Raw genomic sequence first — 26,161 nt, 5'->3', positions numbered from 1 at the left:
AATACTCACTCATTGATTTTTGTCTTATCCTTACACCGCAAACCACTGGGATATTCTATGGTATCTGGTACAATATGGTCCCAATACGTAACTGAATAATATAAATCATTTTGAATCACAAAGTATGTGTGGAAGCAACATGTGGATTTTTTTTCTCTTCACCACCCAATTACTGAGTCTATTCCACTTTCCAGCCTGAGGTATTTTGTTCTAAGCAGCAATGTAAATACTTGTATAAAACCTAGGAAGCCTGGTGGCAGGCTATGGTTGCCCCTAAAGCAAAATTAGACAGCTGTGTACAGACTCTCTCAGCTGCTGTTTTCAGCTTTGCTTTTTCCTCCTGAACTACAATATTTCACATACAGAACTTAAAAAGGCCAAGTCCATTTCACATTATTCGCCTCATCCCACCCAGCCCCTGCAATACTTCAATACTTCAGATTTGCACTTCCCCCAGGGACATGCTGTAGCACCCATCTGCTCACAAGATAAACACATTCAATGAAGAGAAAAACAGCATATTTGTTTAACATAAAATACTTTGTGTGTATTTCTTAAATGAAGGGACTCAAGGAGTCACACTTATACGTTTATAATTACCATTTCTTGTCTATTTCTGAAATTTCTGCCTCGCACTTTTTTGACTTTGCCTTAGCTGTAGGTTTTCCCCTCCTCTAATGCCCCAGATACTTGCCCCTTTAAAATCAGTCAATTATCAATCAAATTCACTTTGGGTCACAAAATTGATTTTAAAATCACCTTCTTGAAAACAAGTGTGACACGACTGATTTAATATTGCTTCTCTTTCTTTTCTTGTAAGCTGTCATCTCTTTTATAAAGACTTTTAATACAGTATTGTTCAGGATGTTCACTTTAACAGCTTGTTGCTATCCAACCTGTTAAAATAGTCGTTTTGTACTAATAACCACCATCTTCCGTCTCTGGAGAATGGATTACATTTCACAAAAGTTAAAATAAACTTCATGCCCTAACAAAGCCTCTTAGGTCCCACAGTAAATGCCATCACAACACAGTGACAATTCAGTGCATTCACTGAGCATCAGAATTGCAAATTGCTCCTGCAAGGAAATTTGAAATGTCCCTCTGAAGCTGCAACAAAGCACTTGCTCAAACTCAGCCCTTACCTATGGCAACCAAAAACTAAAACTCTTGATGTGAAACTGGCATAACACTTAAGATGTCTAATGCAATGTGAATTTAAGAAAAAAAAAAAAAAGTTACAGCATTTCTAAAATGAAATAAAAAGAAACTATTTATGGAAAACAACAACAAGTTTGCTGTAACACAAATACAATTGAAGGGCACAGGTTAAAAAAAAACAAACTTGAATAACCTAAAAAGGAACCTGACAAGTATCAGCATAGCAGGCTGACCACACACCACTTGCGCTACTCGGCTACCCAGCTAGCAAGCTTTCATTAGAAACCGAAAGTAAAGACCCTGCATTTTCAATACTGCTTTGAATTATGTCCAAAATACACTATAATAACGCAAAGAAAAAAAAAAAAAAAAAACATTTTATTGATAAGACATGATTCTTTTTTTTTTTTCTTTACACAAAAAAAAGGAATCCTTACACAAAAAAAAATACAGTTTTACCTATTCTGAAGTCATCAGTGGAACTTTAAGTGTGGAACAGAGTTACATGCTTCCTGAGCTATGACAAGGACTTTACACCACATCTTGCCTTCAGCATCTGGGTTTCCTATAAAAAAAAGTCATGTATCAATCAATCCCTTTCTGTTGCACACTCCATTTACTTTCTGGAACAAGACCTCTGTGTTGGATGAAGGTGCCCAGGTGCTGGCAGGGGGCTCCAAGGCAGCCTCTGTGAGGAGAGGCTGGGGCTGCCCCGTGACAGACACAGTCACTCTGCCCAGCTCTGACTGACCCACTGCAAGTCACAGCTGAGCACAGCAGTCAACATGGTGGCATCTCTACGAGAACATATTCAAGAAAGGGTAAAAGCGCTGCCCAACAACAGCTGGGAGGGAGGAGTGTGAAAGAAACACCCCTGCAGACACCCAGGTCAGTGAAGAAGGAGGGGAGGAGATGCTCCAGGTGCCAGAGCAGAGATTATACTGCAGTTCAAGGAGAAGACCACGCTGGTGAACATTGTTCCCCTACAGCCCATAGAGGACCACCTTGAGCAGATATCTACCCTGCATCCTGTGGAGGACTCCAAGCCAGAGCAGGTGGATGTGATCTGAAGGAAGGTGCAGCCCATGGAAAGTGTGCACTGATGCAGGCTCTTGACAGGAGGTGCAGCCTATGGAGAGAAGCCCAGGCAAGAGCACATTTGCTGGCAGGACCTACAAGCCATGATGTAGACCCAAGATGAAGCAAGGGAAGAGCATCAGGAGAAAGGAGCAGCAGAGACAGAGCATTAGGATTGACTACATCTCCCATTCCCCATCCCTCCTGCACCACTTCAGGGGAGAAGGTAGAACCGTCAGAAGTAAAGTTGAGCTTGGGATGAAGGGAAAGGTGAGGGGAAGGCATTTTAGGTTTTGCCTTTGTTTCTCCCCATCCACCTAATTTCCCCAAATCAAGTCTGTTTTACTCATGATGGTAATTGCTGAATGATCTCCCTGTCCTCATCTTGAGCCACAAGCTTTTTTATTTTGTTTTCTCTCCTGTCCTGGTGAGGAGAGGGAGTGACAGAGCAGCTGAGTGGGGGTCTGGCAGACACGCAAGGTTAACCCACCAAAGCTTGTTTACTTTTGCTGCAAAGTAGGTTTGCTGTCATCATAACAATTATCTTAAAGAAAACCCACAGGGAAATGTTTTAATAGAATTCTTAGCATTTTAAGATTTATAGAATAAACTATTGTCTTTTCAAAGAGAAAATATTTTATAAAGCATAGCCTCAAGCAATTTTAGTATTTCTTTAAAACTGAACTGCCCTTAAAAAAATCAGAAACCTCGAAAGCCATTCCAATTCTCTTATCCCATGCGACAGCCAAAAAAAGACTAAGAATACAACCTAAATCATCCAGGTAGTTAAATGGTCACTAGAGACAAATTTATTCTGAATCTAATGAGATATAATTAGGAAGATTAAATCTAATTAAGGGTCTTTTAAAGAACGGACCATAAGTAAATACCTCTTTACAAAACTTCTGGTTATCATCAAAACCAAAGAGAGAAACACAGATTTTGAACTATCAAAGATGACTTCTCACTGTAAAACAATTTTACACTAGTAATTATTTCCATCCAAAATTACTTGAAATTACAATTACAAAAATACAAAGTAGATATACACTAATAAATAAAAGGAAAATGTAATCTCCCTATTAGAAGAAACACCAGCCAACTTGAGCACCACCATTAGACTTCCCTTTTAGACTTAGCATCACCTGCTTAGCGTTTCCTATGCTGCTGTGGTCTAATCAGCTTTTACAGACTTAGATTTAGGAAACTGTCAACTACTGAAACATATCCACTGCCCTTACTTTGGTAAGCATTTTACCAGCATTTTACCACTGTAAGAAAACATTCCTGCCAAGAACCATAAGCAGTTTCATTATCTTCATTTGAATTAAGAATGAACTGCCTTTGAACACAGCTTCAAATAAATGACAAACTCATTGCTGAAACAGTGAGGGCCATGGTACAGAATTAAGACCATTCTGCACATCCAGCATTTCTTACTGTAGAAGAGAACCCTACTTTCCAAATATCCATCACAAAATCCTTTGTGTACTAATGCCAAATCAACATATAAAGTCTTAAATAAGAAAGTGTATATAGCAAATTCCCTGGTGTACTGTTCCCCATACACATTGCAGGAGAAGTGGCAGAACAGTGTCATCAGCAGATCTCATAATGTTCAGCAGATTGGCTCTAACATTTAAGAAGGCCCATAAATTGAGAGCCTGCAACTGAAGGGAGTGCCTTGGATCACATCCGACTTCAGACAATGATCACATAGTCAGGATTTTGTTCTGACAAATGAACTTCTACAAGTATCAGCATTCTGTAATACTCCATTAATGAATTATGAGTTATGAAAACCGACAGTTGCTGAGGAAAATCCCATCAGTGCTACCGGTGCTAGCCATATAGCCCAACAGTCAGATGTTAATGGAAGTTCTGGACTGGATTGTTATAAGATGTAGAGTGACTTAGAGAGCCTCTCATTCCTTGTCCTCAATGCTACTTGGATTTCTTGGATCTAACTGTTTTGATAGGTGTTGGTTCTTTTCTGTGCCTTGTTCATGTTTACCCAGTCTTGGAAAATGGCAGATTTTAGACATAACCATCTACCAAACAGTCTTGCACAGGTTACTCACAATATGTGTTTGAACCATCTGTAGTAGTTTCTTCCACTAGGAGACGACGGAACCAGTAAACTCAGTTACAGCCAATGCTGAAGGTAACTTCACACAGATAATGTTTCTGCCATCCTCCATGTATTCCAACTGTTAAGAGCATTCTCCTTTCCCTGGAAACCTCTTCGACCAGTGCTGCTTCTGCCCCTTCTCATCTATTCATTTGTACATGTCTGTACAAATTACTGACTTACAAAACAAGTAACATGCTTCAAGCTGATTAAAATATCATTGTTCCATAAAAGAATTCAAAAAGTGCAACAAACCTTTTAAGTTACAGTTTTATTTATTTAAATTTCAGGAGCACAACAAGATTTTTCATCACGATTAAACGAATACGAAGCTCCAATTTTAAACCCATTAGAATGTGTAAATGAATGCCACATGAAATATTGTAAACTAGATTTGTGACTATTCCATCACTAAGTTGCAAGGAAGGCTGAAAGTGCAAAGAGATGGCTTGGAAGGGAAAGTTTACTTTGGGAGGGGGAGGAGTAATTTTTTTTTTTTTTTTTTTATGATGGTAGGCATAAAGAAAGAGAAAAGGAAGCATGGGGGAGCAATTAATGTAAATCAACTGAATGGCTCTAGCGAGGAGAAAGAGCATATACTACATTATAAACACATTATCCTTATACACACACAAACACTAAAAATATCTTTTTAATGGGTCTCTAAGCAAACATTGCTTCAACCTGGTTTAGCAATTGCCAATGTTTAAATTATTTTTTAAACTACAAAACTTCTTACTCTATAATAATCATTTCACATCACGATGTAATTTATAACTTTAGGTGTACAGGTTTAACTTATTACATGTATTACAACACAACACTAAGAACAAAATTCTTACGAATAATACTTCAGATATAAATGTTTGCTTATGTATTTTTCCTTTTTTTTTAATAGTGGTTAGATAATTATTCCAGTAAACATTTCAAGAAAAAAAAAAATACAAAAAAAAGTTTTGTCCGAATTCTGGTAAACTTTCAAACAGGACCAGGATTGCCGGAGGGGTATTTTAGAGCCAAATGCAAGATGAGTGAACATAGGACCCATGCACACCTGAATGAACTCTGCATCAACCCGCATAGAGGGGGTGGTTTGTGGCACACTGGCTCCACCTGCCCACAGCCCATCAAAACAGTCTTGTTTTCACATACGTGTTACCTTAAGGACCTTCTGATAAACTACCAGAATTTGACCAACACAAAGCCTCATTCCCTTTTAAATCTGTTGGTCTTGTCTTTCAAGGAATCTCCTATAGCTGAAGACTTGATATTTTGCCCTGTAGCCAGTGCAGAATACTGAAGCCACAGTATTCAGTATTCAGCCTAACTCATTAACACAGAGAAGTCACAGCATATTGGTTTATGAGGTATTATGAAAGATGAGTGTTACATTAAAATCCCAATGAACTGTAACAAACCCTCGACAGAAAGATAATGTTAAGATGATGGCAATACTTTTTCAGTCCAACTGCAATGACACATTCATCTTTAAACATGATTTAAAGTTTATCATCTTACATGGATGTTGTCTTTCTGAGACCATTCACAGAGCAGTTTCTTTTAATTGTCAGCACAAGATGAACGCATAATGAGAGACTGAGCCATAGGAAGAGTAAATCCTGGAAACCTTTAGAAACAGAGAATGGTAAATTTAGTGCATTAAATCCTAGCACTCCAGTATATTTATTCAGTATGGTTGTAAGGCTTCATTTCAAAAGCTCTGAGTAGAGTGGACAGTCCCTACAGATGTGGCTGTTATGTAACGCACCATGTAGGAACACAATGCATTTGAACAAGACAAAGCAATGTGTTAATCTGTTATTTGTATAAGCTCTTTGTTCAGTGAGGGAATAGGTTCTAAATGGTATCATTTAAAAAGCAGACTGAGATGGTATAAAGCTACAGAATACAATCTTGCACGTGCTGTATTGCTAGCATTTATCTGAAAGACAGATCTGATAGATGTTATAACAGTAAACTTTCAAGCTCCTGGAAGGAAAAAATGCAATAATTATCCATAAAAGCTTAGTGAAAAATTTTCTTCCATTGGTTCTATTAAAAAGTAATTAGTGCCTGTGCAACTGCCAAAAATTGGCAATTAACATTGCTACATAGCAGAACACTGGCACTTAATCTGGTTAGTGTTCTCAAGAAACCCTCTAGTGCACTAATGCTATCTGTCTATCCATCTATGTTAAGTACTTACGTGGACCCTATTACCATAATATATAGGCATTTTACAACCTTCAGTGCAGTTATTTTTACAACAGCCAGGTGAGGTCAGGGAAATACAGTCAAAGTGTAGAGATGTGGAGCTGAGTTTAGGCTGTAATGTTATACACCATTTCATTTTCAAAGTCCTTTGTCAGGACGTATTTTGGGGTACACTATACTTGCAATAAAACCTACAACTAGGTCAACCAAGGAAAAAATCATTAACTTCGGGGTTTCATTTCAAATATAAAATCCATTTCAGATGTTAAAATGGTTTTCAAAAAGAATTTACTGTAGCACAAGTTTGAAGTCTGAACCAGGGCTTGTTCTAGATGTTTACTATAATAACAATGCCCAGCTCCCACTGAATTTAAAACTAATTCTCATTCATCTATTGAAACTGTAAAGATGGTCTTTCTAGCATCTGAACAGATGCACATTCAGTGGAAGGACAGCAACAGTTGAGCAAGAAAGTTGACAAATGAGCCACGAACATGCCAGACCTTGAACGCTGCCACAGTGATCATCTAGAGAGGTGACCAGAAGATCTGAAAGACACAGACTGCACTTGTGCATGGGTTTGCATAAAGAACAGACAGGAGTACAGGAGTACACTCAAATCAAAATTGTGCTAAACTCCGTAACCTACCGATTTGTCACCTCCAAATATAACAAAAACATTCAAAAAAAAAATCCACTTTCCTGTCTCTCCAGGTTGTGATGATCCTTTCAACATATTTGAAATGAAATGCATCACCAACTTCAGGTTTATGCTGCAACATAAATCAGGAACGAAAAACATTTTGGAGCAGTAGCTAAACAGCATCTTCCCTAATGGAGTATTACGCCAGAAGCTGTATTGCCTTTATAGTAAGAAATAAAATGCTGATAATATCCAGTAAAAGAAATAAAACAACACCAGAGATAGAGTGAGTATTGCAAAACATTCATATCTTCATTTTCAATGTCCTTTTACTACACAAAAAGTACAGTACAATAAAGTTATATGTGCTGTGGAAACAAAGTAGAGTGTATCACATAGTTCACTTATGGAATAAATTTCATTTTCGCAATACGCTTAGTTTTTTAGGGATTTCAATTTACAGTTTTATAAAGCATCTACCCTAATTATTTTATAGCTTTGCTTAATTAAAATTCCAGTGAAAAGGTGTAACCAGTCTGTTTCCACAACACACATCACAAAGAAGAGAAAGTAAATTTCACTTTCTTGGTTTTTCCCCCTTAAAATATAAAATAAAATTTAAAATAATGTAAAAAATACTTTCTTCTGAAAGTGACCAAGATCATCTATCCATAATTAGGGAATAAAAGGTTCTCTTTGAGTGTCATAGTATCTTTAAAGGTGATTAAAGAGTGCACATTTCTTCAAGAGCATGACTGATTTTTTAATGAAAATAATTCAGATTATCTGTGAGCAGTGAGATAAAACAGGACTGAAACTTAAAACACGAGATTTTTTTTAAATTTAGATTGTAGGAGAAAAAATAATACCTCATTCAGTAGTAAAAAAATGTTGATTTAATACTATGCAATTCAGATCATTTAAAACAAATGTTTACAGTCACTTAATCACAAGTAAAAATATTTCCATAGACTGATTAGACTCAACTGATCCTGAAATATCTTCTAAATATCTAGCTACTTACACCTGATTCTTTTGTGATCAATGAGCATTACATAAGCACTAGAAGATCCTTCTGCAAAAGGTTCTGGGAAAGAGATCCTAAGAACACAGAACAATAAAAATACAAAGCTGAAAATCTCTCCCCGAAATAGAGCTAGCTTTTTGGTAGTGTTTTCTTCTCTAATGCATACAGATTTCAACTTCAGCTGAATACAGTTAAAAGACAGACACACTACTACACTTCTTCATAATTCAGTCAGTTAATTTCAGCTACCTGTTGACTTATTTTGCATAAACCAACTCAGAACTTGCCATTTTTAGTGGCCTCATTTCAGTCAGGAATTTGGTTTTAGATATTAGTTTCAGTATATATTATTTGGTTTTCCTAGACCACTTAAAATAAATGCAAAATTTGCATTCCTTTAGTGTCCTTTCTATCAAAGTCTAAAGCTTGAAAATTAGGGTAAAAACTAGAGGCACTGGGTTAGAATTGCCCCTACAAATTTAGTTGGAGCCCCTAGCACATATACTTCATGATCCAATCTTTGATCAATACTTTCAACATAAGCCACCCCTGACTGAATGGAAAATGCCAAGTTGGCCTGAGACTAGACCGATTTCATTACATAAGAGAGCCCTGGACTACTGTGTCAGAAGGTACAAAAGAAACTGAGACTTAAAAAAAAAAAAAAAGAGGGGGGCAGGGAGAGGGAGGTGGGATGGAGGGAAATGATCCAGTAGCTAAATCAATAAACAGGTGTCAAAAATACCATGATTCTACCCCTGCCTCTACCACACACCTTGGTGATGCCATATGAAATCGCTACCATCAAAAGTGTACCTACCTTGCAGATGTGTGCTCATTATTTTCTGACCTAAAATGTTCATCTCTGATTTGCCAAAGATAAATCTATTACAGCTGAAGTCAGTGGAACTATGAAGTCCTTAATACACTGAAAAATGAGGTTTCTATTGTTTCCCATTTGGCACCCTCTGGTCTTGTATCTGTGTGCTGGAGATAATACCCCCTCACCTCATAAATGTATTACGAAAATAAATTCATTAAACACTTATGAGACTTTAAAGAACCACGATGATGCTTATCACAGAGAAGCCCAATAGGAAATTAATTCTCCATTTAGAAAAATCATGCTATGTGTAAGGCATGGGCTACCACACCAAATAATTATAACAACATAGCATCACACAGCTATTTACAGTGCAAGCATGAACCATTATGAAATACTCTAAGTAAGGCAGAGTCTCATAAAAAACAGTTATGGGAATGCAACTGAAAACTGCATCAAAAACAATAAAGAAAGCATTTTAAGAATACACACCCTAAGCTTAAGTTGCATCTCTTATTTTAAAAGCAAACCAAAACAAGGGGAAAAGATCAACTCCATCATTTGGCACCATGTAGATCATTATAAGATCACTGGTACACAAATAACCAACACAATTGTCAGTTGGGATATGAAGCATCTGAGAGAGTAATGGACCTTTCATTAGAGGGCTTCACAAATTTAGAAACGAACAAGAGAGAGACTCCAAGATCCTGGGACCTCAGTACATGGATGCTGCTCAAAACTCTCAAACTTGACATCTTGTTCCCAAGCCCTCAAACATGCACATCTCTCATCACAGCCTTATTATCATATTGGGTTTGCATTTACAGTCATTTTCCCATCCACATCTTCCAGCTTTTCCTTATGCAAAAGTAAATTGTACTTCTTTCCACCAAGTTAGCTCAGCAGAGTGGCATGGTTTACTCAGGGAAGGAGGGGAAAAAAAAAACCAAACTAAATAACTCCTCCTCACTTACAAGCTGGAATGCAGGATTGAGATTTTTTATAGGAGCTCAAAGGGGGCATTTACATCCCCTTGTCATGTCGTGCAGGCTTCTGTGATCTAAAAAAAAAAAAAAAAAAAGGAAAACAAACAAACAAACAAAAACCCACACCAAACTATACTCCAGCAAAAGCTAGACTCCTTTGCTAGAGTAGAAAAAGGAAGGGGGAACAAAATACAAAGCTTTCAAGCATGAAGATGGGCAAGCATGATCAAAACAAAGTTTCAAAGTTTTTACTGCTCTGAAGTAGATCAGCCACTTAATCGAAAATATTTCATGAAAATAAAGACTGTACAGCAAAGAAGAATATATTGTTAAAGAGATAACTAAAAACTAAATTAGACTTCGCAACTGATATTAAGTAGCGAAAGCTTCTTCAGATTTGCCAAAGAAAAGTAAGGACTATGATTGCCAGCACCTTTAAAGAAAGGTAGCCCTCAAATTCTAACTTGCATTAGCTTTTAAGAGTGCTGATTGAATTATTTGGCTTTTATTCCCACATTGAATACCAGTTATGCCTATCCAGCAGCACAATGAACAACAGAAATTAAACCCCAAGCCTCAGAGACAGATCCCAGAAACTCAATGCACTGAGGTAAGCAGTGTGGGATGAACTCAGCTGTGCTACTCTAGAAATGCTGATACAGTTATCTCCAGGGCCAGTAGTAAGACTTTCTAATCTTGACAGTCAAACGAGATATGAGGTGATGGAGAAAAAGTACTATATTAGACTTATATTTAAGTGGAAGGGTGGCAGCTATGGGCTAATAAGCCCAAAATGAAACCCTTAACTTTGGAAATCCCCCTGAGAAAGAAATAAAGACAGTAAATAAAATTGGTTAAACTATCACAACCAAACTAAGTAAAAATGGCTAACCTGGATGAGATTAAACCTCTATACAACCTATTACCTTGTCTCCAACAGTGACTGAAAACAGATGCTGAGGAGCACTATGAAGATTATTCAATCAAAATAGAGATAGGAAAGTTCTCTGTTTCATCAAATGGAGAGAGATTCTATCAAATTAACAAGTGGAAGAAGACTTTCTTTACTAATGTATCAATATAGAAGTACAGGCAGAGGAAGAAATATCAAAGAGCTACCTGAGCTGAGTGGCAGCACTAGCAAAAAAACCCTGGATGCTAACAAATAAATAAATAAATAAATAAATTCAAAATTGTTACACCAATTGCTACAAAATAATATTCTAATGGCAACAGTACAAAGAAAAGAACAAAAGAACTGGTTATATTTTAAATTGACTTCGATGAACTCACAAAAAACATGTCATCTGTCTGCAACATGGGGGTCCTGGATTCAGAGACAGTTTGCTCTTTCCAGTTGTGTATTCTTAAATAAAACATAGACCGCCACACAGAAAAGTCACAACATTTCCGATAACATCATAAACTAACTTTATGGCTGGAATGTCTTTTACTTCAATTTCATCTTCCATCCATCTTCTAACTGTAAAAACTATCAGGCAAAGTTATTTTTTCCTACCATCTGCCTTGCTTAACCATCAGCATCCCTCCTCTTTCTTCCTTTCTTTCCTCCTGCATTTTCTCCGATTTCTTCATTCTATGTCAACAGTTCCAGAACCTGTGACATCTGAGGTTTTACCAAGAATTAAAAAAAAAAAAAAAACAAAACACCTCATAAATCATTTTTATTCCTACTTTTGATAGTTATGATTTTCTTCACACCTGCAGTGAAAATTACCAGTCTTGTTAGACAAAGCAAGGATGAGCAGCAGAGGCCCAAGAGCAGACTGCAAATCAAGATGACAACACTGTGTCAACATTCATCCACAATGTATTCTTTGGAAAACAACAACACGGAACCATTCTAAAAAGGAAATTGCTAAATTCTGGCTGAAGTTAACACCTTTGCCTTCTCATTTAAGAAAGCAGACTATTAACTTTCACGATTTCTTTCCTGGTAACGTACACACTGCAATGATAGAGGACCACACTATTATATCATCCTGCAAATACTTCTACTTAGCCTGTGAGTCTCTACAGAGCTTTTATAGTTTCATTATTCCACAGACATGGTTCAGAAAACACTAAGGTGATTTGTTCCCCTTTATGGACTTAAAGAAAATCATTCCTTCAGGGAAATCTCTTTCTACAGAGCTAGAAACAGGCTGTGGTTCCTTAAAAAAGGAGGATGCCTTGTGTATTATCTGCAGCTACTTCCACTAGGGGACATTCATGCATGAACAGAGAATATTATGTAAGACATGTATATACGTCACAGGAGGCAAGTCCTGCAAGTACTCCAGCCACAACAACACAGTGCTCTGTGTATGTTAATCTATCACATATATATTTTGCATCTCAAATAAATGCCATACAAAAATCAGAAGCAGAAGGAAAACAAAGATAAGTGTACTGCTAGAGGAAAAAGACTTCGTGATAAACCTCCCCCTAACCCATACTACTACTAAAATGTTAACAAAATTTTATTGTCACTGTTTGCCTCTCAGGGTTTTTTTGCTTAAACAGTTTTCATTCACAAAAACATTGTACTATGTTTCCTACATCTGTATTATATGGCACCCTGCAGTAGGAAGCATGCGAAGACCCCGAAAACATCTCCTCCATTGGAAGAAAACCTTAAAGCCACATATACGTGCTACACCTCTATGTTAGAAGAAAGCACAATGCTGATGTCTTGTCCGCTAGTCATACAGGCTCACAAAGTTTAACACAAAGTTCTTCAATGAAAAATTGTACTTAACTGTTGCAAAACTATAGTTATTGTACAAAAATCAAGGAAACAGTTCAATCTGATTACCATAAAATCCACTTGATCAAGATTCATTTGCTGTATATTAGCATTTATGTAACAGACAACTTTGTTTCATTATGTATAATCCAAGAAACGATGCACAGAAGGAAGACATATCATATCTGTAACTCTCAGTGATAACAATGATGCCTCATTCTTGATTAATAAATTAAGCTGAGAAATAATAGATGAACATGGGAAAAGTACTCTGCCTGTAGAAAACATGCAGTTATTAAAACAATAACTTGATTTCTAGAAAACTAAGGCTCAATAATGTTTCAAATTCTCTCTGAGCCTTAACACTCTTTCAAAAGATAGCTATAAAAGAAACCAAAATCTCTTGAAAAGTTGTCATGTAATACCGGGATATATAAAGTGATGTCACTGTCAGAACTGGTTAAAACTAAACAGAAGCATGCTTCACATTTAGCAGATTATCCACAATAGCCACAGAAATATAGATAATTCCTTTCATAATAGGTTATTATCACCGATACCTGAGTCCGTAACACAAAGCACTGAGTCAAGGTTGTTTACATTTTTCCCAAAAAAAGAATTCATATAGTTATTTTTTTAATTTTAGTATTTTATTTTTTGTCCTTCATTGACTAATATCTGTGAAACATTCAATTTCAGAAATAATATTCTAAACCAGATGTAAATTTCCAGCAGACTATCGAAATACAGAGAAAATAACTGACTAGGTACATTTAATATTCTGTTGAAAGTATTACAAAAGTGGCCCCCACTTCTAAGGTGGTGTACACTAAATAAACTTTGACTTTGACAGAGCTGATGTTTTTTTAATTTCCAAGAAACTTGAAGTAGAAATTCATTATGCTAGTCAAGTGTTCATATCCTAGAAATAGTATACAGTAGACATTCATTAAGATACAGTAAAGTTTTCTGCCTATAATACTTAAAATCTTGCAACAAACACTCAGAAAAAGATTCACTAGTGAACAGAAGATTTTAAAAGACTTTTTAATGACTCTTAAGATTTTAGAAGACATTTTTAGATATTTTTAAAGGACATTTCCATCAATAACTTAACATCAAATACAAAATTACCACCTATGTCTAGCTTTAATAAATCTTAGACTATAATTCATGGACATACAACGAACTCAAGCCTTAGATAAAAGAATTGGAAACTCATCATTGCAATTCATATGCATTACTGTCTATAAAAGTACTGGGTTTCTAATTTATGTGAAATGAAGAACATGAATCACTTGAATCAGACACCAACTTCACACACACACACACACACACACACACACACATATATATCAAATTCCCAAAATGACAGGCCAGTTAATACAAGATGGCACAGCTCTATCATAGTCAAATTAAGTTAATTCAGTGTATGCTACCTTAGAAATATGGAGAAAAAATTCATTCAAGCCACTGTTCTAATTGCATTGTAGTGTCCTCATTTTCACTATATCCTTCAAACCTATCTCAAAGACATCTGAATATTTTCAACGCATTGTTTTTTTTTTTTTTTTTCTGTATGGTCTTGCTGTTATAATTTGAAGAAATAAACAGTTTATGTAAAGTCTGTACTAAATAAAAGTTCTCAATCCTCTGCAGTAGACCATTTTTCTCGTTCAGCATCCTCAGCACCTGAAGTACTCTGACTTTTTGTTGTGCAAGTCATCCATCCTTCCCTACTTCAAAGATTACTATTTGTAGCAATACATTGCCTTGGGGCTTGGGGTTCTTTTTGCGCAGCTATATTGTCTCATACATGTTTGTAATACACTACATTTTCCATTATAGTCATCAAGTTAATTTAAAGCCTCAGCTTAGTCAAATACCCTAATGGTTACACTGTATCACATCAGCAAAGGCTCTGCTTGCAAAGGTTTAAGACAGCTGATGAAAATAATTAAGAGTTTCCAGGTGATTTAAAGTGCTCACAATCCAACCACTCAAATTCTATGAAATTTTTTTAATAGGCAGAATCAAAAAGCCACCATCTGAAAAACAAGCACACGCAAATCAGTTATCACCAGGTAAGAACAAAAACTAAGAATCACAACCTCCTCATTCTCTTCCCTCAACATAAACCTCACAGTTTGGTCAAACACCAGTTTTCTATAAAGCTTACAGGTTTACCATGCCATCTGTACTTTGATTTCAAGAAACAAAATTATTACTTCAGCAGAGGTACATATGCTTGTATAGTTTCCTAGTCTTAATAAATTAGACAAACTAGCAGACACTTTGTCCATACACAAGATATTTCTTCAACCGAATGCCACAGCTTTACTGAACCTTAAAACTGTCCTATAAAGTTACCTATAAGCATATAAGTCAAATATGTCTAGACTGTACTACTTCAGTTACCACAGATAAAACTCAGCAGCACTAGCAGAGACCATCAGCTGTCATAAACTTAGCCCACTCAAATGGTCTCTGTAATCATCAGTAAAAACACCTAGAGAATAAAGTACCATCTAGTTGGTAACTGAAAATAATTTCTTTAAAAGATAGCACAGTAGCATTTTGAGAAAAGATGGAGTGAATTTTAAATACTTTGGATGCTGAACTGGAAAGCTGGAAAACAATGTTAACTTAAACTATCATTGATTTTAAACAACAAGCTTTTGCTTTTAATAACAGTCCAGATAACTTCCCAGTCCAAACAACACAGCTTTCAGTTGCTATACCAGATTGAAATTTGAGCTAGTAAAAGATACTACCAATGCTTCTAAATCCTCCACAGGAGAATCTCCTATTAGCAAGCAAAAGATGCATGAGGAGAACAATTGTGTTACTAAGATGAATGCCAGAGTCACCTGAAATTCTCAAGACCAATCTTAAAACTTTGATGTTGACTTTCCTGAGTCAACACTCAAGAATGGAGAGACAAGCACTCTCATGTTTAACAAGCGAGATGTCACTTTGATAGCTACTAACAGTGAGGTAGATAAAGTGCCAGAAGCACCAGAAACTGTTAAGAGGGAAAAGAGGAAAGGGGCTAGGAAAACAAAACAAAAAGCCTCATAGAATGGAGGGATTAGTATGATGCAACAGAAGATGAGAAATCAAAGTGAAAATTGACATCTGCAGAGGTTGGAGCAGAGAGACAAAATTAATCTGAATGATTTACAAATTTAATTTGAGTAATTACACTGGGTTTGCCTGGACAATTTCATTTGGAGGTGGGGAAAAGAATACATCATAATTTCACAGAGGGATGTTACAGGGGAATGGCATTCCTGTAAAAGCAGAAGTTGCAGCCCTCCATTCCCTGTGGCTGCACACACTTATGAACACCAGCTTCAAACCCTTCATGTATGCATCTGCTATATTCATATAGGGAATTATACTGCAAATCTGTTATTTATTCTTCTGTTTGAAGGTAAGTAAAATCTAGATTCAGTATCACAGGCAGTGAGAAGTCCATAACCATTTATTACTGCAACTTGAGTGAAAAAGTAGAAAATATGTTTTTCAGCCATTTTAAAATTTTCAGATAAATATTTGTTGTATCATGTTTGTATCATTATGGAATATATACCTGATTTTTTTATTCCATGTCTGCAGTATTGTATGCAGTTCTGGGTTTCCCAGTATAAAACAGATATCAGCATACTAGAGCTAGTCCAGCAAAAGGCTGGGAAGATGACTAAAGGGTTAGAGCATCTGTTATATGAGGAGCAGCTGAGAGAACTGGGGCTGTTGAGCCTGGAGAAGAGACGGCTCAGGGCTTAGCCCAATGTGTATAAATACATGATGGGAAGGAGTAAGTAGACACAGTCAGACTCTTCTCAGTGGTATTAAATGAGAAGACAACAGACAACAAATTGAAATACAGGCAATTCTACTTAAACACAAGGCAAAACATTTTTACTGTAAGGGTGATTCGACACTGAAACAGGTAGTCCAAAAAGGTTGTAGTGTCAACATGTTTGACAGTATTCCAAGGACAAGATCCTAAGCAACATACTCTAGTTGACTCTTGAATAGGTTGAACAATTTCCAGGGGTCCTTTCCAACCTCAGTCTGTGATTCTATATTTAAAAACAAATATATTTGTTCCATGTATTTGTCCAATAACTATGGAACTTTCAGTAGTTCATTCAGCTGGACAATTACTCTCTCACTAGCATGTGCCTCTACAAGAATTAAGAGAACTAACACTACAAAAGTGTTATTTTTGCCCAGTTCTAACAAAAAGGCAAGAAAAGGCAAAAGGTATATTAAAAAAAAATCAACTATAAAGCAGGCAAATAAAGAATTCTACAAGTTTTTCATTATGCTACAGTAAAGAAAAAACAGACTGACCTTGATTTTTCACATTTTCTTACTGATTTTATACAGAAAGGATATGGTTACATGGGTATAAACCAATAAATTATAATGGAAAGCAAGCCCAAACAGCTCATTTGTTATTGTTTTCACTTTGTTTGTTTTTAAAATCTGCAACTTTCAGGCCACATTAGCTGCCTGCTTTAACAGAGTGCCATTTCCAGTAAAGTATAAAATATTATTAGATAGCAAAATTTTGAATATTTTAATCACTTATCTCAATTTCCACTGTTGAATGAAAAGCCCAAATATAGTTTTTGGTTCCACATCAATATCCTGGAGCCCCATGCAGATGGTCTCACATTAAACAAATAATAAACTTGTCACATTATTTTCAGAATTTTTTAATTATCTTCTTCTCTTACAACACAAATTATTACAGTGCAAGTAAGGATGTCTTACCCTGCTTCTACCTTGAAGCTTTTCACTGAAAGAACTGTAAACAGACTGCAATAAGGAGAAGAACATTATATCATCATGGGTGAAAGACTGAAATAATTACTGCAGATTTATCACAAAGAAAAAATATCAAGTAGAAAAACCTGAGAGGTGTTTTACAATGGTAGGATTTTTGAGATTACTGACAAATAATCTACAATGAAATCTGGAAATTATTCAACATCAGTGCTCCCAGTCTTCATAATGCGATGTGGCACATGCTGCATGAAACAACGGATGAGTTTGTTAACCTTTAAAGACATATGAACATACTATAATCTTTGCAAAAGCAACAACTGATGGCACTGCTCCTGTTTGGAGGCAATTGCTCTTCACTGCTCCCATCAGCTGTAATACAATAATTTTAAACCCAAGCAAAATGCCAGTGGCTCAGCCACCAAGCCCTCCCACTGCAGTCATTCAACACACGCACAGCCTGACACAGGGAAGAGGCACCGAGAGACCTGCTGGAGGATTTTCTCAGCCCTTCCACAGTGAAAGCAGGCTCTGCTTTTCTTCTTCCCCTGAGCACAATAAGAAAGGGCATTTTGAAGCATTGCAGCTAGCTGCAGCAAGAATGACCAGAGTCAATGAGGTACACAGCTGGGCATGAGCTGTGAGAGAAGGCATGTGTAGGCTGCAGCCCTCATCACACATATATGGCTAATACAGTAAAGATTTAGTAAAACAAAATGAAATTGAAATTTCAGTGAAATGCTACCTCAAGACCTCTATCTTGAGAAAACAATGTACATTAGCTGCTATTTACTGCATCTATTAAAAAAAAAAAAAAAAGCCAAAATGCCAAGCCAAAACAAAAAGCTTGTCTACTGGCAGAATAAGACAAAGCCCTATCCACATATAGGTAACTAAGCTACTGTAAACCAGTCAGGCACAGGTTATGCACCAAGGACAGCAGTCTGTATGCAAAACAGATCCATTTGCTTTGCCTGCCTCACAGCAATAACCTCTACTGAAGAAAAAAAACAAAATGGGGAGACCTGAACAGGCTACAGATGAACTGCTTGTAAGGTCACTGACCACTCAATTCACCCACCCTCCACAGACCAGGCATAATACACAGAGAAAACTATGAGCCACCAACATTTTGCAGGAATGAAAACTAGAAGAGGACAGTGATGCTCTTCATTAAAATATTGTGAAACAGGCACTATGGAAAAGTACATTGGAAACCCAGGGACAACATTTGTACCCTTCCCACAAGAGGAGTACTAATCAGTTGTGTACAAATGCACTGTGAGTAGCAATTTGGCTGGAAGTTTCTTATGGGAAGTGGGAAGGCTACTCCAGACCTTTGTCCAGTGTGAGTTATGGGAATAGAAGCATTGGTTTGCTTCCAGAAGATACTGGTAAATATCTCAAAACTTCAATGATGGTGCTTAACTAAGTGTTTTTGTATGGCACATTCATACACACACATGGCAGCAACTGCTTTCTCTGAATTCTGAAGTTTTAATAAAAATGAGGCAGGAAAAAAACTAACTTTTGTCACTCTTAAACTTACTTTTGTTCCTACTGAAGTCAATGGAAAAATCTAACTGCAACAGACAGAAGTTCATGCCTCACTACTTTTGTTTTCTGTATCATGGTCAGTAGTGCACGGACTGTCTGAAGTTCAAATTTCAGCACAAAGATATATATTTTCTCTGTGGTACTGTTTTTATTTGAAAACTGAATTTATATATGCTCTATTTAGCTCATGGTTGCACAATGCACATTACTATCACAAGCTTAGTATTGCATAAAAGGAATGAAGTAGCTGACGTGAGTGTTTATAAAAACAAACTAGTTAGCATAAATGGACAGCATGCTTCCCTCTGTCAGGCCTCTTGGTATTAATAAGCAATGCTCTATATGTACACCAGTTAACTCTTTTCATTGCGTTACACTATACAAAAAATAACTCTTGGTAGCTTTGGTTACAAATCAGAAGAAGAGCAACCTTACCTTTTATCAGCATTTAAAATGTTGCTGACAACCTTAACACATGGAGGTTTTTTTAAGGTTCACAGTTACCTTTTAGCTCTATTGGCTTTATTGACTCTACTAGCATAAGAATTTTTTTCTTAATACATTTGCACTTTTTTGTTGTGTATAACTGTATAAATGCTTCATAGACCACAAGAAATAAAAGGACAGTAAAATTATTATTCAGTTACCTGCAATGACTACTTATGGCCCTGTTTGGACCCCTGGGCAGATCACAATGAAGTTGCTGTGCCGTGCTTCTATTACATAACGAATCATACTCTGCACTTAAAATATACACCCAGGTATACAGTTCATGATTGCATTTGTCACTAAGGACTGCAACAAGAAATCAGAAAAAAGACTGCTGCTGGAGAGATTACCAAGTTTTGGAATGGGCAACGCCATTAGTCATAAATCACCCTGCTCCCAGTGCCTGAACTGGACCACAACCCCAGCTACAGCAATAAAAATCACAAGAAAGCTTCAGTCCCTCTCACATCTCACTGACCAGATCTGCATATGCAGAAAGCATATCCACTGAAGACTCCGAGAGCAAAACTGTTAAGCAGACCAGCATTCAGAATCCACATGTAAGAAACTGATTTCCAACAGTAGGAACGCTCTAAAAACTCTCCCTTCAACTGGCACTGCCTAGCAAAAGGAGTGGCAGGCCCTTGACATCTGGAGAGAACCCAGAGGAGGGGGATCAGGAGAAGGCAAAAGAAAATATTAAAATGTTTTGCTATTGTTCTACCTACCCTTAGGTTGTATACAGTATATTCTACACCTGTGCTGTAATACCCCACTCTCCTCACCTTCATGCAGCAATAGAAACCCAAAGCATTTTTTGTATTGGTGTTTGTTTTGCTGCCTGTACATCAGAGATACTGACACATGATTGATTGTCCCTGTGTTAATCCTCTTGGTGGATACAAGCTGCAGCTTCCTAATTCCTGGATAAACTAGCAAGAACCTGAAGTGCCTTGCTGCCATCTGGATTGTTAGCTGAACACAAAACCAAAAATTGAATGGAAAACATTGGTTCTGAAATCATAATATGCTACTGCAGGCCTGATCTAGAAATTAAGACCCTAGAATACATGGCCACCCTCCACTTAAAAGAAAGTTGACTGGCCTGGTTATGGAATCAGGTTGTCTACCCCATGACAAACTTTGCCATGGTGTTTGAGGGGAGTGGGCTTGGCATCTGCTAGTTCCATCATCACTTAGAAAATATTATTTGTTAAGCCATGCCCAAATTCTATAGATTACATCCTTACGGAAAATAAACACATCGATTGGATTAGAGAGGATTATACACTCCAGTCAGTAAGACATTTTTGGAGTATTTAAAGCAGACGAGGTAGTAGAGTACAAAAGAATGGAAATTTACTGATGCATGTGCAATGCCTATAAGGGCTTCTGTTTCTCCTGCACCTCCATTTCGGATAATTCTAAACATTGGCAATAGTTACACAGCTGCTTCCTTTCGATAAAAGGCTGAAGCATATTTAGCCAATTAAAAGCTATGCAAATGTTTCACACATAACTTCCAGGAATTTGTTCTACATGATGAACTTTTATTACTATGAAAAGTATTTATTAAATGATTTAGTTAACGTAAACAAGTGCAAGGCTACGGAAAGGTGCAACATTATCATAAAAGCAGGGAAGTCTTAAAAATTAATATCAGTATTAAAATTACACAGATCTCCATGCCCTGCTGTCCACAGGTGTGCATGCAAATCCCCTACAATCCCCTCTGAAGTCATCAGAGAATTAGGGCTATATCATGCATTTTACATTCAAAATAGTTGAATAAGCACACATCTTCTGGTTTCCAGCAGTGCTCATCACCTCACTATTTAGGTATCAGACAGAAAAATATAATCTGCAAAGCAAGACTTTATAATAACCCTCTTTCTAGACAGAATCCAGAGAAAAAGGTCTTTTAACCAATCCTCTGGAGGAGCTACAAAGTTAAAGCTGCCTTACCAATTTAATTTCGAAATAGACTGGACTAAAGGAATAGCCAGGGTTGCTCAATCCTCTAGTACCCCTTTGATTTTTCTTTGGAATATTCATCAAATAACAGAAACTCCCTTCATATTAAATCCACTCATTTCTTCCAGTACAAAAACACATGCCACTGTTGGTACACACCCACCTGGTGTTTCTTTTTAGCAAGAAAACAAAAGAGGCCAAGTCTCTCCTAAATTAAGTGCACCCTACGGAGGCCTAGACATACATGAGCTTGTTCTCTGGACTTACCATCACTCCATCCTAACTTGTCTACTAGTCACCACCCTTCTACATCCTTAGTCATTCGTGATTCCACCCTAGCACCCCAAACCAACAAATAAGGGACAAAATATAGACAGATGTTCCACTTCTGAGCCACAATAATTCTTAACATGTACTTGCTCTAATCCACATGATTTAGTGATGTGTTTTTACAGAAAATGTATAAGCTTCATGGTTTGTGCATCTAGATTCAACACCCCATCTTCTCCTCACTCCTCCCTTCCCCTCTTTTAAATACAAAAAATGTTAAAGCATCTGTTACAAGAAAGCTTTGGAATAGAGGACAGATGCAAATACATTAGTGTAAGTAAACTATAACAAGCTAAATGCATCAAGATATACAGATCTTGTACAGCCATGATCCTTACTGTTATAGAACACTTCACTTTGAAGCAATGAAACTATTTTTCAATTTGACAGTACTTTGAACACAAAATCTTGCAAAAGATGCTAGGAGAAGACATCTAGTCTATCTCAACATCTAGCGCTACATTAAGTATAATCTAATAAATAAGTAAATAATTTCTATTTAAGGGTAACAAACAGCTACACATAAGGAGGAAAAAAAAATGTTCTAAAATGTCATAGTTTCAATAATACAACTAAATATTATTGTCACTGCACAAAAAAGCCCTCATGCCCTACAACTGTAGCATAAATGAAGTCTTTTTTGACATAACAGTAATAAAGATGATGAAAGGTTGTTTTCAGAACACTATATTCCTGATTAAAAAAAAAAAAAAGAAATTAACAACAGAAAAGGTTGTAGCAAAACAGCTGAACTGCAGCAAACACCCAGTGAATAAAAAGGGCTTTTTTCTGGTGTCTCCAGAAGAACACAATTTGTAGTGAAAATGGAAAGTGCAAACTTACATTCTCTAGTTCATCCTCTAGTTCAGGGGTGTCAAACTCATTTTCATCGGGGGCCACATGAGCCTCGCGGTTGCCTTCAGAGGTCCAAATGTAATTTTAGGACTGTTTAAATGTAACTGCTGCAACTGTGGCTTCTCTAGTTTATCACTTTGCCTGGTCCTACAGTAAGGAGCCACAAATAAAGCACAGGTATACTTCTGTGTGTAATACACCAAACCTGGCTATAGACTAACTTCCTATATGCTTTCACAAGAGATCTGCCAATGCTTTCTAACACCTACAAACAACCTATAAAAGAGACTGATTCTTAGCTTATAATACCATCAATTTACATTGCAAATGCATCAAGAGATCTTGTACAGATTTAGTCCAGACTACAAAAGGCAGACAATTAGAGCTACTCAGATGGTAAACTTCTGCACTTAAAATATACACACAGATACAGTTCACGATTGCATTTGTCACTAAGGACTGCAACAAGAAATCAGAAAAAAGACTGCTGCTGGAGAGATTACCAAGTTTTGGAATGGGCAACGCCATTAGTCATAAAACACCCTGCTCCCAGTGCCTGAACTGGACCACAACCCCAGCTACAGCAATAAAAATCACAAGAAAGCTTCAGTCCCTCTCACATCTCACTGACCAGATCTGCATATGCACCAGATCTGCATTTAGTTTTCAAACTAAATGTCATACAAAGTGTACTTAATGCATAATTATAATATTGCAAATAAGTAGATAATTGCATATGCAGCCTTTTTTTTTTTTCAAGAGTATCACAGTTATCATCTTTGAAGACAGAGAAGAGCATTACTCAAAAGTCCATGTGTGGTTATTAAGATTTTAAAGTATTTTGATAAAAAGGTAGTTATTTTCTCAAAACAGATGCTCTTGGCAATCCTTTCACCCTTCCACAAGTATAGTACTTAACAGTTACAGCACCATTTCTCTGCAACTTGCCTTGTAAATTTCACTCTGTTTGGGAAAAGAGTTCCACACAAGTCATTTCCCCATCAAGCAGAGGTAAATCCAGTCCTCTTTCACAGATGCAGTCAACCAGAACAGACAAGTTTGCTTAGATAAAACATGCCACAGTCAATGATGACATAGGATCTCAACCTACACCGATCTTGTTTGCTAACTAGAGGAAAGCTAGGACTGATTATGTGCAGAGAATGATTTACATTCATGGGACAGATCACAGTACATCCTCTCCAGGTCCTGAAAATGTGCTTTGGCAGCAACAGAAGCCAGTTTACTCTATCAGTCTTTAAAACACTGAAAAAACTGCCATAAAAACAGTATTTATTTCCACTTCAAAATACCTCAAAAAACTACAAAGCATGAAGAGCAGCACATTACGGCAAACAAAATCATAGATACATTTTCCAAAAAGGAGAAATCTGGAATTGTGGGTGTCAAAGAAGTCTAACAGCTGTGATTAGTGAGTTGTTTGTTTATATATCTTTCAACATCATACGAAGGACTGAGCGAATTTCAGATTGCTTCAATTAGCAAAAGTCTGTTGAATGAAACTTGTTGACAATGGTGTTAAAATAGAAAACTAATATTTGATAGCAAAAAAAAAAACCCACAGACTGTTATAAATGTCAAATACAGGATTATAAAGCAATGCACAGAGATTCTGGACTTGAATTTAGGAGCGTAATCCAACCATCTGTCGACCAGTTGTGTAGCAAAATAAAGATAACGTGGAAATCTCCAAAAGGACAGCCAAATTATTGTCCTTCAGATACAGCATTTCCCTGTTCATGAACATGCCCGCGGTAATCGCACTCTGCCTGTAGATTAACCCAGGGGAGATGACACTGGCCACCGGCAAAAGGAAGATTGCAAAGGCAATCTTGCTAGATAAGGCAAGATAAACACGGCGCTCAGCTCCCGGTGAACCAGCCTGCAGAGGCAGAAGAGACTTTGCCGTGCCGGTGCTGCCAAGCCGGGCAGGAACCCTTCAACCGGGATGGTGGGTGCGGGGGGTCCGGGACACCCCAGCCCTCACCGGCTGCGAGATGCGAGCCGGGTTGCTGCCTGTGAATATGCGGCTGTACCGTGCAGCCGAAAAGTTAAACACGCTGGAGCGGGAGTGGAGCCGCTCCTGACGCCTCTCCCACCGTCGGGATGCCGGCCCGGTGCAACCCAGAATCAGCCAAGGCTGCGGGTCCCGCCGCTCCGTCATATGCCCTCCTCACGCGGCGGAGACCCCGCAGGAGAGTCACCCCGGCCTCCCGGGAAAAAAAAAAAAAAAAAAAAAAAAAAAAAAAAAAAAGCACACAACACCTCCGAGGGGTGAGCCGAGGTAGGAAGTCCCCGGGAAGAGCCACCTCGCAGCCGGGGCAGCATGACCGGACCCGGAGGAGCACTGCACTCGGGACACGGGGCTCCATCCATGCTGCCCCGTCCCGTTCTCGATCGCCGGGCACCGCAGTGAGGCATAGCCGTCAGCCCCGGGGCACAGCCAGGGACCGCCCGGTGCCTAGCCTGGACACCAGTTGCTCGACCCGCCGAGAAGTGGCTAAAGGAGCCTGAGGACGGCAGTGGAGCCCCGTGGGGGGGAGCAGGGCCCACAGGCGAGTGCTTCTCGACCACCACGGGGCAGACGGAGGATCCGCCCACGCAGCCCTCCGTTTCTCACCTCCTTAAGTTCCTTAGCCACGTCTTTCAGATCCCCCAGGACTAATTCCAAGTCCTCCACGATGATCTTGATCTGCTCCTTCACCTTGGCTTTGGAGGCTGCCGGCGGCCCCTCGGACGGCGACGAGGAGGAGGATGCGGTCCCCTTGGACTGGGCGGACATCCTTCGGGGCAGCCCGGCGCGGCCAGGGGGCACGCAGGTCAGGCGAGCGCGGCGGCTGCCGGCCGCCCGGCCCCCTCCCTCCTGCTCCTGGTGCTGCCGCAGCCGCTGCCGCCGCCGCCGCCTGCCCGCCCGCGCATCCCGCGCCGGGCGCGCTGAGCCGCGCCGCGCTCCGCCGGGCGGCCGCGCTGTGCAGCTGCCATCGGCTCCCAGGAGCGGCGCGGGGACCCGGCTGCAGCCCGCCGTGCGCCGCGCCTGCGCCTCGCCCCGCCCGCGCCACCGCCCGCTCCCGCTCCCGCTTCGGCTCCGGCCGGGGAGACGGGCCGGGGGAGGAGCGCCCGCCTCCCTGGGCATCGCCCCCGCTTGCGCTCCTGGGGGGGCGGGGGAGGCAGGGCGGCTCCTCCGGAAGAGACGCTTCCCCCCCTCGTCCGTAGTCGGCAGCCCGCGGGGCCGAGAGCACGGCGGTGTGTCGCTCTAGAGCCTCCCCGTGATCCCGGGGCATAGTGGCTGGTTGCACCAGCTCTGCCGAAGGAAAAGGTTTA

At 38.7% G+C, this 26,161-nt stretch overlaps 1 protein-coding gene across 3 annotated transcripts in view; it reads right to left on the bottom strand.

Moving 5' to 3' along the window:
* Nucleotides 1-25,708, bottom strand: part of PRR16 (proline rich 16) — a 155,412-nt gene extending 129,704 nt beyond the window's left edge. For 2 of the 3 annotated variants that reach the window (XM_082074836.1, XM_082074837.1), the window contains exon 1: nucleotides 25,461-25,708. In XM_082074836.1, the coding sequence (XP_081930962.1) occupies nucleotides 25,461-25,622 (162 nt within the window). In that variant the 5' untranslated portion in view covers nucleotides 25,623-25,708. Of the gene's footprint in view, nucleotides 1-1,620; nucleotides 1,727-25,460 lie in introns of all 3 variants that reach the window. The other variant, XM_082074838.1, reaches the window with a different exon arrangement.
* Between the last annotated feature and the right edge of the window lie 453 nt (nucleotides 25,709-26,161).

Source organism: Streptopelia decaocto (assembly GCF_964273445.1).
Source record: "Streptopelia decaocto genome assembly, chromosome: Z".
NCBI classification, from domain to species: Eukaryota; Metazoa; Chordata; class Aves; order Columbiformes; family Columbidae; genus Streptopelia; species Streptopelia decaocto.
Note: the sequence above shows the minus strand (reverse complement) of the source record. Positions and strands in the feature narration are given on the sequence as shown.